General features: G+C 47.1%; 1 protein-coding gene across 2 annotated transcripts in view; it reads left to right on the forward strand.

The window, feature by feature from the left end:
• The window catches only part of ABTB3 (ankyrin repeat and BTB domain containing 3), a 122,192-nt gene that overhangs the window by 96,329 nt on the left and 10,788 nt on the right, over positions 1–15,075 (forward strand). For both annotated transcript variants that reach the window (XM_007466189.1, XM_007466190.1), the window contains 3 exons: positions 2,654–2,759; positions 6,191–6,293; positions 8,381–8,462. In XM_007466189.1, the coding sequence (XP_007466251.1) occupies positions 2,654–2,759; positions 6,191–6,293; positions 8,381–8,462 (291 nt within the window). The remainder of the gene's footprint in view (positions 1–2,653; positions 2,760–6,190; positions 6,294–8,380; positions 8,463–15,075) is intronic.

Here is a 15,075-nt window from a genome sequence, read left to right on the forward strand (position 1 = left end):
GGAGCCTGTGCTCCGCAAATGGGAGAGGCCACAACAGTGAGAGGCCCGCATAACGCAAGAAAAAAAAAAAAAAAAAAAAAAAAAAAGCCCCACGAAGAGTCCACTGGTTGCTCAGGCTTCTCTTACGGGTCACAAAATCCAGGAAATGGATCTTCATTCCTTCCCCCGAGTTGATGAGATGGGCTGACTCACCAGCAAGCCTCCCAAGACAACCCCAGGTACAGGTAGTGAGACCAGCACCGTTCATCACACACTCTGCACAGAGCATCTTGCAGGTCACAGGTCTCATCTTTCTTGTGATCTGCAAGTATTCACTGTGCATCCACAGTGTGTCAGGCACGCTGCGGTCAGAAGGATGATGATAGGCAAACTCTAGATGAGCTGTATTAGTTTCTATTGCTGCAGTAACAAATGACCACAATCTAGAGGCTGAAGACAACAGCCATTTATTCTCTCATGGTTTCCATTGGTCAGAAGTCCAGGCACAAGGTCTCGGCTGGGCTCTCTACTTAGGGTCTCACAGGACCAAAATCAGGGGTATCAGCAGGGCTGAGTTCCTTTCTAGAGACCCGGGAAGAATCCACTTGCAAGCTCATTCAGGTTTGGGTAGAATTCAGTTCCTTGTGGCTGTAGGACTGAGGTCCCATTTCCTTCCTGGGGGTTAGCTAGGGGGTCATATTTTGTTCCTAGTGTTGGGGCCTGCATTCCCTCTCAAGCTCACCATGTGGCCCCCGCTGTCTTCAAGCAACAGTGCATCAAGTCCTTCTCAGGCTTCCAGACCCTCTGACTTCCACTTCTCGCCCATCCTTTCTGAATTCCTCTTCTGCCTCTCATTTTAAAGGTTCATGTGATTACAGTGAGCCCACCCAGATAATCCAAAGTAATCGCCCCCTTTAAAGGTCTAGTTAGTGACCTTAATTACTCCTGCCAAGTCCCTTTTACTCTGAAAGAGAACGTATTCACAGGCATGGTATCTCATGATATCACAGTCCCAGGGGTTAAGGCATGCAGTCCTCTAGGGGCCACAGTACTGCCAACCACCCGGTGCTTCACCAACATTAGTATGCATGGGAATCACCTGCAGAGCATGTTAATGCGGATTCTGATTCAGTGGGCCTAGGATGAGAGTCTGTATTTCTTGCAAGCTCCCAGGCAATACTACTGCTGCTGGTCGATGGAGCATGTTTGTGTGGCTAAGGCTTTAGACCAAAGGAAACAAATTTACAGTCCCCAGCCCAGGTCAAACCCAAGACCGAATTTCAATATATGAAGCTTGTGGGTCTCAAAACAAAGGGAGCATCAGAAAACTTGTTAAAATATTGACTGGTGGGCCCAACCCCCAGCCCACCTGAGGCTGAAGTCTGGGATGGGACCTGCAGATCTGCAGTTCTAACAAGCTCCCAGGTGATGCCAATGCTGCTGGTCATAAGGTATCATCTTTGAAAGCAGAATCCCTTTTTCTGTCCAATATGATTGCATCTCCTTAGGCACCTCTGTGGACCCCCTCTGAGGTAACATGGTGCCTTGCAGGATCAAAGGGTTGGGTTTTCTTTCCATAGGTTGAGCTGTAATCCCTCTCTTTCAGGAACACAGTGAAGCAGATTCAAGAATAAGAACTGCTAACATCATTAGTAGTCCCAAACCTGTCTTTTAAAATGAAAAATAACATTTATTGTTTTTATGACCAAAGCAATACTTGTTTATTACAGAAAATATAGATAAAAAGGGAAGACATCATCATCCCACCCAACGGTAGCTACTCTTTTTCCAGACCTTTCTTTATACATCCAAGTATATATGTAGCATTTTACTTCCAAAAATACATGGTACAAATTTTGTTGTAACCTACTTTTCTTAATATACTGTAAATGTCTAGCTATCGACCTCTGATTTTAGCCCCTAGTTTCAACCCCCTTCACCCAGTAAAAAGCATCCCAAAAAATGCTCTGATTCCTGGGCTTCCTTCCTGCACACCTGCAGTTGGAGGGGAGATTAATGAACAGCACAGGCCCCAACGGGAGAGGAGGAAAGAACGTGAAGGGCGAAGGGCGATCAGAAACAGGCTCCCTGAGCAACTGGGGCAGCTGTAGTTTTGCATCACAGAACTGTTCCCCTCCCCACACACACTGTTTTTTGGAGGAAGTGATTCAGCTGAGCACTCCTGGATCTGGAAATGCCTCAGCACCAGAATCAAAGTCAGAAGAAAGCCAAATCAGGAGCATTTGTATCTTGGTCATGGAGAGCACAAGAACAGGACCCAAAGGGCTTCCTGCTGTGATTTTCGGGATAATTAACCTGCTGCCAGAATTTTGGAGTATTAATAAAGGTGTGTTTAGGGTGAAAAACTTATTTTCCATCCTGTGAGTTACAAAACTTGTTTTCTAATGGATAGTAAAGAAATGATTGGAGCAAGAAAGGATTTAATTACAAATTAAACTTCCACCAATGAACCTGCTAGAAATAGTGGACAAACAGAGCAAGCAAATCCAGGGCCTGAGGGGCAAAGTGAACGTGTGATGTCGGGGGAATTTCTCTGAGAATCTGCAGTAAGTCTGTGGGCTCTTCTCGCCTGGGGGGAGGAACCCATTGTTACAGCACAGCTTGGATGAGTGCACAGCCCCCAGCAGTGTGAGCTGTTCTTTCCTTTCCACAGAACGAAGTGATCAGCCAGCAGCTGTGTGTCATCTTCACTCACTGCTATGGGCCCTACCCCATCCCCAAGCTCACAGAGATCAAACGGAAACAGACCTCACGCCTGGGTAAGTGCTTCCCGGGTCCTGCCCTGCGCTGTTGCTTTGTGATTGGAGGGCAGGGAGCAAGCAAACACCATAAAAGGAGGTGGGAGTGTTGGAGGGCAAACAAGGTGGAGACTGGAGTGAGGTAAGTGGAGATCAGGATGTCACCTTTGTTATGCGATTAAACTCTTTGGAGAGCATACCTTGGCGGTGTGGACAAGGGAACTTGCCAAAATCTCATCCCTCCATTGAGTGCCTTTCTATGGCAAGTCACCGACAGTGACGGGCTGCCCAAGACCTTCTGAGCCCACGCACTTCCAGCAGCCAGGTAAAGTCCCAGAGAAGGCTGAGCTGTACATGGCTGCTCTCCCCCAACCTCCCCTCTAAGAAGTCCCTCCTCCCTGAGATGGAACAAGCTGGGGACAGTGACAGTACTTTTCACCCTTCTTTGACCCTGGCATTGAGCTGGCCACAGCAAAGCCCCTCACCTACTCTCTCTCAAGCAATCCCTGGGCCACCGCAGGAGGCACACAGTGTCATCCTGGTCAAAGCTGAAGAAAGAGAAGCTCTCAGAGGCTGCAGCATCAGTTCAGGTGGAACTGGAGCTTGAACCCAGGTCCCCCCAAAGCCACAATTCCATCATTCTCCAGTCCGGCTTCTGGGGTTTTCCAGAAGAAACCTTTCCATCAGGCACTGATTTCATTTGGAAGATCCTGAGTCTGCTTGCAGCCTGGTTGATCAGCCTGGCAAGAAGGCAAACACCCAGCTGCCTTGAATCCTGAAACATGAACCTTCTGTCGTGAGGGCCTCTCACTGCCTGGGGGTTATAAAATATTAAAGATAAAGGACTCCCTTTGCCATGAAGGTTGGGGACTTTCCTACTTCCTGTTTCCTCTTCCTATAAAGACCTGGAAACTTTGGAGAAATGGAAGCATCTGAAAATTTCTACCCTTTAGCAAAACCCCTACTTTTGAAACAGGTGAGCTAGTTTAAATTAATGAAAAGGCTAAATTCATGAAACTGTTTCATTTTTGTTCCTGTCATGAATAACCTGTTAATTTAAATGATACAACTCTTATGCTAAAATGAAAAACTTAGCAGTTGAACCAAAATTGTCTGGTTTTCTTTATGCCCATTCATGTAGGCAAACCAGAATGTACTAAAACTGCTAGTAGTTCTTACCTTGTAGAAAACAGGTGTTAATTAAAATATTATCAGGGCAACAAATTATAAAGATCAATCAAATTAACAGACTTTAGAGATTGAAGGTTACATTGCCAGGACATAGCAATAATCTCTGACAGCTGGTGCCTTACAAGACACCCTTGTTAGAGCAAACATTTGCAAGGGCTGTTTCACTGATGCAGCATAAAATCTGCTTTCCTGTAGCTATAGGAGAGGAGGGAACATTTTTTTTCCTCCTGAACTGGCTGAGATTTCTTTCACCAGCAATTAAAAGGGCCTGGTTTTCAGCCCAAGCATTGGAATCCCAAGGGTTATTAGCACCAAGAGAATAAAGGCAGGCCTGAGAGGCTCAAAGCTCACAAGATGAAAGAAAAAGGACATAACTACTAATAAGTGGAATATGGAACAAATAGTGTGTTGCATCTTCAATACAGCATTTCAAGCTCAGATAACTAAAGGTGGCCAAATAGTAGTTCCTTAGGAATCTTCTTGAAAGGAAAGATAAGAGTAGTGACAAAGGTTCCAAACTGGCATCTCTGTAGGGCCAGGCAGGTCATAAAAATGATTGAAATTAGTTTGGTGTGAGACAATAGGGAGTGGTGGGGACTGTGGCAAATTGGAGAGCACATGCCTTATTTTTTTTTATAGTACGTTGTCCTCTTGCCCTCCCAGTGAATTCTGGGAGAGAATGGTAAAAAGAGCTAAAGGTAGGAGATATTAGCAATTTGGGAAGCAGGAGTGGGGTCTAGTTGGAAGTGGACAGTGGGAGTGAGAGAGACCCAGCGGAGGGAGGCAGGTGGCTGAGAAGAGGGAGAAAGTCACTCCAGCCTGTTAACAGTCTTTAAAGCAAGTGGAGAAGTGTTAGTCAACGCTGGGGCCTTCCCCTATAGCCTCTCTTCCCTTTACCTGGGGAGTTTTAGAAGTTTGGGTTTTGTTGTTTTTTTGTATTTTGGCGGTACGCGGGCCTCTCACTGCTGTGGCCTCTCCTGTTGCGGAGCACAGGCTCCGGACGCGCAGGCTCAGCGGCATGTGGGATCTTCCCGGACCGGGGCACAAACCCGCATCCCCTGCATCGGCAGGCGAACCCTCAACCACTGCATCACCAGGGAAGCCCTTGTTGTATTTTTTTTTAATAAAAAAAAATTTTTTTAAGATAGAGGGACTACAGGTGATTTTGACTTTTTACTGCTTTTTTTGATATGTTTTAAATTAAAACTTTTTTTATTGGGAAGAGGTGAGGTGGCTGTAGGTACGGACAGAGAAATATGAATGGAGGACATCCAGGACCACCCCCTGGGGCGAATCAGCCAGGAAGGCAAATTCTGGGTCCAAGTTACAGCAGGGCCTGGGCAAAATGGGGCCAGGCCAGGGGTCTGACTTAGAAGCCAGGTGGGGTGGAGCCGTGTAGGGGTGCACGGGAGTGTTGGTGGATTTTCCCAGTGAGACCGAAGTACTGAGCTGAGGACAGACTGGCACCTTTTGTAGCCCCGGGAAAAATGGCCAAAATGACAGGTAAATCGGAGGATCCCGGTGCTTAGCAATGCAGGCCCTGGAGTCAGAATGTCTAGGTTCACATCCTGGCCTCTCCACCTGCCATTTGCTTGGCCAAGTCCCTGTGACTCCTGGCCTCTGTGTCCCCAGCTGCGCACCTGACAGCCGTCCCTTTCTCCCAGGACTGAATGAGTTTACACGTGTAAGTGCCAGCTCACACGGTGCCTGGCACATCGTGAGTGCTCAGTAAGTACTAGAGTGCTCATTGTACAAGTAGTTATACAACTTCTTTATTCTTGGAGTTGAGGGCAGGGGCCTGGCTCGTTTGCCTCTGACCCTGAGAAAAGAGCTTGGATTTCGGATCGCGTGGAACGCAGCAGCAAGGGGACAGCTCTTCAGAAGCACTTCTCTCGGGCGGGAGGGCGCTGAGCTTGAGGAGGAGCGAGGTTGGGGGGGGTGACTTCCTTGGAGGTCAGCGGAGTGGATGGTCACCTTCCACACCTGACAGTCATCTGAACTCGGGCTGGGGGCGAGTCTTCTAAGGGTAAATGCTACTTTTAGTCGCGAGTAAGCTATGAAGGTTTCCTACAAGAAACTGAATTTCAGTGATTTGAGTGTTCCTTTAACTGATTCTGTCTCCTGTTTGGTCACTTTCTCTCCAATGAGTATTTTAACGCCATAGCCTCCCTGTCAGCACTTACGGGCACTTTTCCAAAAGGGGAATCCAAACCTCACCCTTCTCTCCTCTAAAGCTACCCTCTCTCCCTTTCCTGTTCCAGATCCTCATTTCCTTAACAATAAAGAAATGTCAGATGTTACCTTTCTGGTAGAAGGAAGACCATTTTATGCTCACAAAGTGCTGTTATTTACAGCCTCTCCAAGGTATGTGTCATCAATTTTGAAAGCACTGAATTACGAGGGTGGCTGTTTCTATTCTCTGAAATTCAATTTGGGTGGTATCCTCACTGAACTGGAACATTTTCTTCTCAAAATCAAGGATCCAAGAGTACAGGACATTTGTACACCGTGTTCAGGCAGCATGATTCACAAAGACAAAAGGGGGAAGCCACCCAGGAGTCCATCAGTGGAGGAATGAATTAAAAAATACATAGTGTATACATGTTGTTCAGCCTTAAAAAGGAAGGCGGTTTTGACACATGCTACAACATGAATGAACTTGGGAACATTATATGAAGTGAAATACGCTCGTCACAAAAAGACAAATACTGTATGATTCTATTTATATGAACCTAGAGTAATCAACTTCATAGAGACAGCAAGTAGAAGGGTGGGGATGGTGGAGCTGGAGAGGGGAATGGGGAGTTGTTTAACGGGGACAGGGTAAGTCCTGGAGACTGATTGCACAGCGATGTGAGCACACTTCACGTGAACGTTACACTTAAGAATGGTTAATACAGTAAATTTTATGTTACATGTGTTTTAACCACAATTTGGAAAAAGAGTACAGGGCTGACACTAGCATAATCAGCAGCCTGATTATGTGGCTTAGACAGGGCACCATTCCTCTAGGCAGACGGGGCACATATTGGGCAAAGAGCTTCATGAGCAGAGCATGGATTGGATTGTAGCTCCCTCAGCCAGGTGTCCTTATGCAGCCTGAAAGCTCCTACACAGAAGCCTTGAAAGGCCTGCTCTCCAAATATCAGGGAACTTTGACATAAGCCACCCAAAACACAGAGGTCCTGAACCTTACTTTTCCCTGACTCTGGAGTGACAGTAGTATAACACCGTCCCTGCTAGCTCTGCTACAGCCCTTGCTTCTCCTTTCGGTTTGAGTAGAGATGGAGTTGACCATTTAGAACTGTATTATCCCAGGACCTGAACAGGGATCGGTGAAGATGGGCAGAGAAGAAAGTGATGCTGAATGAGGAGAAGGCAGGCTGCCAGGGAGTGAGCAGAGGGTAAGGACACTGGGATCCAGAAATGGAACCCACTTCCAGGTCACTAATGAAGCTGTGTGGCCAACACTCCCTGGGTTCCTAAAAGCCTCCTGGCATTTCCAGTGTCCCCCCCCAAAACCTAATACCCCAAATGTCTGCTTTGCCACTGCAAGAAAAATACACTGTCCCTTGCAAGGTTCTCGGTTGTGACACCACAGAAGAACTAGATCAGTATTGTACCAATGTTAATTTCTTAGTTTCAGCAAAGGTACCACGGCTGTGTAGGATGTAACATCGGGGGAAGCTAGGTGAAGGGCATCCTGGAACTCTCTGTATGACGTTTGCAACTCTTCTGTAAATCTAAAATTATTTCAAATTTAACGTTTAACTTATAAAAAGAGACACAGCTTAGCTTATTTCTAAAGGTATTGAGTATCCATGTGTTCCACTGACTGAGTCTCTACTCACAAGGAGCTTAGTTTAGTCAGTGGCAGGAAAATGCACCTAAAACCCCAGACAGAAGATCACCCACATAGGGAGATGGTTAGGTAATCCACAGATGTTGATTAAATACCTACAGTGCATCAGGTCCAGCCTGGCGTAGGCTCTGAGGAGGCAGCAGTCCCTGCCCTCTTGGAGCTAAAGGTTGTTTGTGTGTGTGTGGGGGGGGGGGGGAGAGGGAGGTGGAGAGCTCCGTGGGCGCCTGAGGAGCTTGAGGCCTGAATCAGGAAGGACTCCAGGAAGAAGGCAGCCTTTGTGATGGGCCCTACAAGGTGGACGGGGTTTTAAAAGGCGTTTGTCCTTTTCCAGTCACCTGTTTGAGAGATAATTTAACAGTTCCAAACACTGTTTTTAACTTTAGACTTTTAGTTTTAACTTCAGATTGAATTATGGAATCATATCAGAAGGGGGAGCATTATGTTAAACAATCTATGGATATGTCATTGTATTTCAGAGTGGGAGGGGATACAAGACATTACATGTTTCTGTCGTCGGAGAGCTGAGTCTCTTGCAAGCTGTTGATGGCTTTTTGAGTCTTCTTATCTCCCTTTTTATGTTCCTCCTCAGGTTCAAAGCCCTCCTCTCTAGCAAACCGACAAATGACAACACCTGCATAGAGATCGGATACGTGAAGTACCCCATCTTTCAGGTAAGCCCCTGCCTGGAAGCCTGCTGGTAGGTGCGGGGCACCGGTAGGTCCCTCCAACCCTCCACCTGTGGATCAGCCACTGTACTGAGTCATCATCTCCTGCTCTCTTGGCCCCCATCCGCACACTGCCCCTCCCACTTACCATCCATTCATGCCCACAGCATTAACTGAGCACCTGCTATGTGCCCGACACTGTGTTGGGACCTGGAGACACAAGGACAAAGGACATTCTTCTCCTGGGGACTCACAGTCCAGAGGGGGTAACTCTGAGTTACAGTATAAAGTGGGCTGTGCATGAGAGAGGGGTGAGCCAACAAGCTATGGCGACTCAGACCCAGGAGACTGAGGAAGGCCCCTGGATGAGGTGTCGCTGAAATATTGCAGGCTGAGGAGAAGCTGGCAAACCATGGGGAGGCTTAGGGCTTAAGAAAGGGAGTTGGAACATTCCAGGCAGAGAACAGCAGGTATGAAGTCCCCAAAGGCGGTTGAGCTCAGTGTGATGAGGAGCCAGTTGACTTCAGGGAATCCAGTGTCATTTTAACATTGGTCTGAACCTAATGTAAATAGGAAAGGAAGGTTTGTCAGAGGCCAGATGACATTGCCATATCTCCCTCCATTTGAAATCAATACCATTCGGTTTATGGGGCACCTCTAAGGGACACAGCAGCTTTCTTCCCTTTTCCTCCATTCTTCATGCCTGATTCTTTTTTTTTTTTTTTTTTTTTTTTTTTTTTTTTTGGTGGTATCTTTGTCTGGTTTTGGTATCAGGCTAATGGTGGCTTCATAGAATGTCTTTGGGAGTGTTCCTTCCTCTTCAATCTTTTGTAAGAGTTTGAGAAGGATTGGTATAAGTTCTTCTCTGTACATTTGGTACAATTTGCCTGTGAAGCCATCTGGCCCTGGATTTCATGTCTGATTCATAAATCCAGCCTTGCAATGACATTCTCGCCACTAGGAGAAATTCACACCCCCATCTGGCCTTGCAGCCCTATCTCTGAAGCTCCGAGTCTCATCGGGGGCATGGAGGCTGGTGGGCTGCTTACGTCCAGCAGGGGGCCTACAGGGGAGACTGTGGCCCCTCGTGCTGTCTTCCCACAGCCAGGGTTAGTCGGCCAATGTGGGTGATCTGGGGATGGAGTTTATAGGATTCTGAACAGGACCTGTTTCCTCTGGTTCCGTTCTGGAAGGACAGCCCTGGGGAAATGTGGGTAAGACTCAGGCTGGCCCTCAGGAGGCTCACGTTCCAAGAGGGTTGAGGAGACACTCAGACATAAGCAGGAGGCAAACATGGCCGTAACCAGGGTCATAGGGCGGAGGTCGTGATCTGGGCTTTGAAGGACAGAGCTGCGTTTCAGGATCTAAATGCTACCTTCCCCAGTTTAAACAGCTACATTCCCCTGTTTAAAATCATTGTCCCTCGTGTGACCTTGAACAAATTACCCAGACTATCTGAGCCTCAGCTTCCTCATCTGGTGAATAGGAGAGAGAGGGTATTCCAGAGGGAGAAACAGCATAAACAAAGGCACAAAAGTGGGAAATCGTGGTGTGTATTTGAGGGAAAGTGATAATAGTCCATTCGTCTGTGTCTTAAGGTATACTGGAGACTGAAAAGATGCATTGGAACCACATACTATAAGCCAAGTGTGGCTGGCCAGATGATGGTTTTTCCCTCCACTGGTGATTGACCCTGCTCCCCAAGATCCTGTGATTCAGAGGGCTGCCAGGAAGCCACCATGACCTCACACTAAAGCCCTAAAGCCCACTGAGGTGTCAGTATTTCCACCATTAGAGATGCATTCCTGTGGTTATGTTGAAACTTCAAAATAAAGAATCCTTATGGAATTAACCATGCACAAGACACTGTCTTCTCTGAGGCTCATTTTCCCTATTTTTAACTCCAACTGTGAATGAGGCACTGACCTTTGCTTGCATGTGGTTATCTGGATTAATCTTGCCACTTTTAGAGGTGGGGAAGCTGAAACCCAGAGAACTTAGTGCTGGTCAGTGACAGAGCCATTATTTGCACCCAGTCTGGTCCAAAGAGGAACAATAATAAGAGCAGCTCCCATTTCATGTGCTCCAGCTACGTGCAGGGCTCGAAACCAGTGGTTCTCAACCTCAGCTGAGCAGTGGAATCATTTGAGGAACTTTGACGATTCCCAGTGTCCAGGCTGTAAATCAGAATCTGGGCTGCGGCCCAGGCATCAGCATTTTGAAGTATCCACTCTCTGCCATCATCCAGAGGCATGTGCAGCCAAGGTGGAGAACCAGTGCTCTAAGTTACAGTGGTTCTCAAAATTTAGGAGGCATCAGAAACTCCAGGGGAAGTGCTGGGTGGGGGGGGGGGTGAAGGGAGTTGCTTGTTAAGATGCAGAAAACTCGCTAAGATGCAGATTCCCGGGCCCCGCCCCCCAGAGTTCCTGATTCTGTAGGCCTGGGGTGGGGCCCAAGAATTCATGTTTCTTACAAGAACCCAGGTAATGCTGATGCTGCTGGTGCAGGGAGCCACTCTGAGCACCACTGCCCCACATCATCTCACTCAGTCCTCCCAGCTCCCCCTCCAGGTGGCTCTTCTCCCACCCAGCAGACAAGGTAGAGGAATTGGCCCGAGCTCCCACGGCTCATCACAGCCAAGCCGAGCTTCAGACCCAGGCCTGGCTGACTCCCAGGCCTGACCTCTTAACTGCCTCCCTGCTCTGGGGCCTTGGGTCCTCCCTAAAAATCGCCCAGCCCGGAGGAAAGGCCCATTAGCATTTGGAGCATGAGCCAGATGCTGGAAACCACGCACCCCCCAGCTCTCCAAGTGCTCATGGAGGGAGCACGTACACCATCAAGCATGGGACTAATTGGGGACGTTCTTGTCATCAGAGCCCGGCTTGTAGTAGGCACTCAATCAATGTGTGCTGTGGGAGCTGGTTAAATGAGACACCTACGTGGAAAGGCACAGCCCCAGAGGAATCATAGGCCTGTAATTGCTTTTGGCTGGATTAGGCTTCCCGGCCACATTAGCCTCCAGTTACTGTAATGGGCAGAGAAGATTGAGCAGGCCCTGGGGACTTTTCCATGTGCCTGCCCCTTCCCCATAAAAGAAGAAAAGCCTCATTTGTGGCTCAAAATAGGCCAAGTAGGGCTGAATCTGACCCAGAAGGAGGCTCCCAGGGGCCTGCTCACTTCACTTCCATGCTGAACAGAAGAATTTTAGTGAATGAGACAGCTTTGAGTTTCCTCCCTGCAAGAATATTTAACATCATACACGGGCAAGAGCCCTATGCAGCTGAGGCTGCACCTGGGAGCAGGGCCTCCACAAGGCTTTGGACGCCGTTTACATCCTGCTTCATGCAGGCTGACAGCTGCCAAGAAAAACAACTCCATAAACAGGCCCTTTGGCCTAATAAGGGTCCATTTCGCCCCCTTGCAGGAAAGGCTTGTGCTGGCTGAGTCTGAAGGTGACATGGCTCAGCCCAGTTTAAATTCCATTAGCCCCAGGCTCTCCATCCATGCTCTTAAAAGCAGCATTTCAAGTCAACAACCCAACCATGAGGAAATGAGATAACATGCTTTGTAACTGGAGTGGCCCTGTGTTCGGGACAGTTATTATTATGGCTCTTACCGTTATTATTGTTGGTTTGGCCTTTATAAAAGAGAGGTGCTAGGGGAATAAATGGATTTTAATAAAGCGAATGTCCCAGCATTCACCGATGTGGTGTTTTAGATGCTTATGACCCATCAGGTTTTTGGGGGGGCGGGGCGGGTAAATAACGCTATGATATCATTTCACAAAGCCTCAGCCATCACCATTAAAGCACCGCCATCTCTGCAACAGGCAGGTGGCCAGAGCATGGGAGACTCAAATGCAAGAGAGGAAGGGCAGGCACTGGGGAGGCAGAGATGGACGAGACCCAGTCTGTGCCCTCAGACTCCAGGGGGAAGTAACACTGCAGTCATACGTGATGGGCTGCCCGGCACGGGGTGGGAGGCAGCTGAGAGATGTGAGCAGATCTGAGGAGGCTTCACAGAGGTGACCACTGAGCTAGATCCCGAAGGAGGGGCCAGAGATCAACAGGTGGAGAAGAAGGGAAGGGCATCCAAGCAGAGGGAACAGCGTGGGCAAAAGCAGAGGAGTGAAAGAGACGGTGGTAGGTTCTGATCAAGGCAAATGGTTGGGAGCGGTCAGAGTGAAAACGGCAGATGTTATCAAGGTTAGGAGGCGAGAAGGGCAGAGTGGCAGGTGAGATCTGAAAAAGTAAATTGAGCCATAGTAGCTGTATTCATAACAGCAAAAAAGTGGAAACAACCCAAACGTCCATCAGCTGATGAATGGATACACAAAATGTGGTACATCCACACAACGGGATATTGTTCAGCAATAGAAAAGAGGTGAAAGAGTGGTATATGTGACAGCAGGGTGAACCTTGAAAACATTCACACTAAGTGAAAGAAGCCAGACACAAAAGAGCACATGCTGTATGATTCCATCTGTATGAAATGTCCAGAACAGGCAAATCACAGTGTTGTCAGCACAAGTAGGAAATGGGAGAGACTACTGATGGGCATGGGGTTTTTCCTGGGGGTGTTGAAAATGTTCTAAAATTAGATTGTGATGATAGTTGCACAACATTGTGAATATTCTAAAAACCATTGAACTGTATATTTATTTATTTTTTTTTATTTATTTATTTATTTTGCGGTACGCGGGCCTCTCGCTGCTGTGGCCTCTCCCGTTGCGGAGCACAGGCTCCGGACGCGCAGGCTCAGCGGCCAGGGCTCACGGGCCCAGCTGCTCCGCGGCATGTGGGATCCTCCCGGACTGGGGCACGAACCCGTGTCCCCTGCATCGGCAGGCGGACTCCCAACCACTGCGCCACCAGGGAAGCCCCTGAACTGTATACTTTAAATCAAAGCATTTTGTGTCATATGAACTCTATTTCAATACAACTGTAAATAATCTATACATATACATACTTTTTGAACAATTACTGTTTCACTGAAGTATAGTTGCTTTACAATGTGGCGTTTGTTTCTGGTGTACAACACAGTGACTCAGCTATACATATACATACATATTCTTTTCCGTTATGGTTTATTACAGGATATTGAATATAGTTCCCTGTGCTATACAGTAGGACCTTGTTGTTTATCTATTTTATATATAGTAGTGTGTATATGTTGATCCCAAGCTCCTAATTTATCCCTCCCCCTTCCCCCTTTGGTAACCATAAGTTTGTTTTCTATGTCTGTGAGTCTGCTTCTGTTTCGTAAATAAGTTCATTTGTATCATTTTAGATTCCACTTATAAGTGATATATGGTATTTGTCTTTCTCTGACTTCACTTAGTATGATAATCTCTAGGCCCACCCATGTTGCTGCAAATGGCATTATTTCATTCTTTTTGTGGCTGAGTAATATACCACATCTTCTTTGTCTATTCATCTGTCAGTGGACATTTAGGTTGTTTCCACAGTCTTGACTATTGTAAATAGTGTTGCTGTGAGCATTGGGGTGCATGTATCTTCTCGAATTAGAGTTTTCTCTGGATATATGCCCAGGAGTGGGATTGCTGGATCATATGGCAACTCTATTTTTAGTTTTTTAAGGAACCTCCATACTGTTCTCCATAGTGCCTGCACCAATTTACATTCCCCCCAACAGTGTAGGAGGGTTCCCTTTTCTCCATACCCTCTCCAGCATTTCTTATTTGTAGATTTTTTAATAATGGCCATTCTGACCTGTGTGAGGTGATACCTCATTATAGTTTTGATTTGCATTTCTCTAATATTTAGCGGTATTGAGCATCTTTGCAGGTGCCTGTTGGCCATCTGTATGTCTTCTTTGGAGAAATGTCTGTTTTAGTCTTCTGACCAGTTTTTGGTTGGATTGTCTTTTTTTGTTATTGAGTTATATAAGCTGAAAAGTGATTACTTTAAACACACATGCAAAAAGTAGATTGAGATCAGTCACAAAGGATGTTAAATGGCCTGAGTAAGAAAGTGGCAGCACATGGCAGAAGCACGGCTGGAAGGAGATTTTTCAACCTCAGAGAAAATTGAAGAGCTAACACTTATTGAGTTCTTGCCAGGCACCTGCCAGGCCGCTGTTAGGCCTGTTACGTATATTCACTCATTTAATCCTCATCACAACTCCATGAGGTAGGTCATATTATCCCCACTTTACAGATAATGAAACTGAGACACAGAGAGCCTAACTTAATTCAGGTCACCCAGCTTTTAAGTGGCAGAGTCAGATCAGAAACTGAGGCAGCCCAGCTCCAGGTTCCTTGCTCCTAACCACTGTTCTGTATTAGTCACAGGGCCTGAAGGGACCATAGAGGGCAGCCCAGTCCAAGCACCTCATTTTATAGGCGCCCCAAAATGGAATGAAACAGTCTACAGATTTTTCCAACACACCTTTATTAAGCCCAGGCAGGTAAAGTCAGTGTGTCATACAGGCAGGCAGAAAACATTAGAGAGTAGTGGAGACAGTAGCCAACTGGGAAGGATACACACCACCTAAAAAATTTATACTCAGTTCCATGGGAGGTGGTGACAGCCAATACTAACACATCCTTAGGCTTCATTCTGCTTGAGGGACACCAGTTTGCAAAGCTCTGGGACTC

Source organism: Lipotes vexillifer, unplaced genomic scaffold, assembly GCF_000442215.2.
Source record: "Lipotes vexillifer unplaced genomic scaffold, Lipotes_vexillifer_v1.1 scaffold2136, whole genome shotgun sequence".
NCBI lineage: Eukaryota > Metazoa > Chordata > Mammalia > Artiodactyla > Lipotidae > Lipotes > Lipotes vexillifer.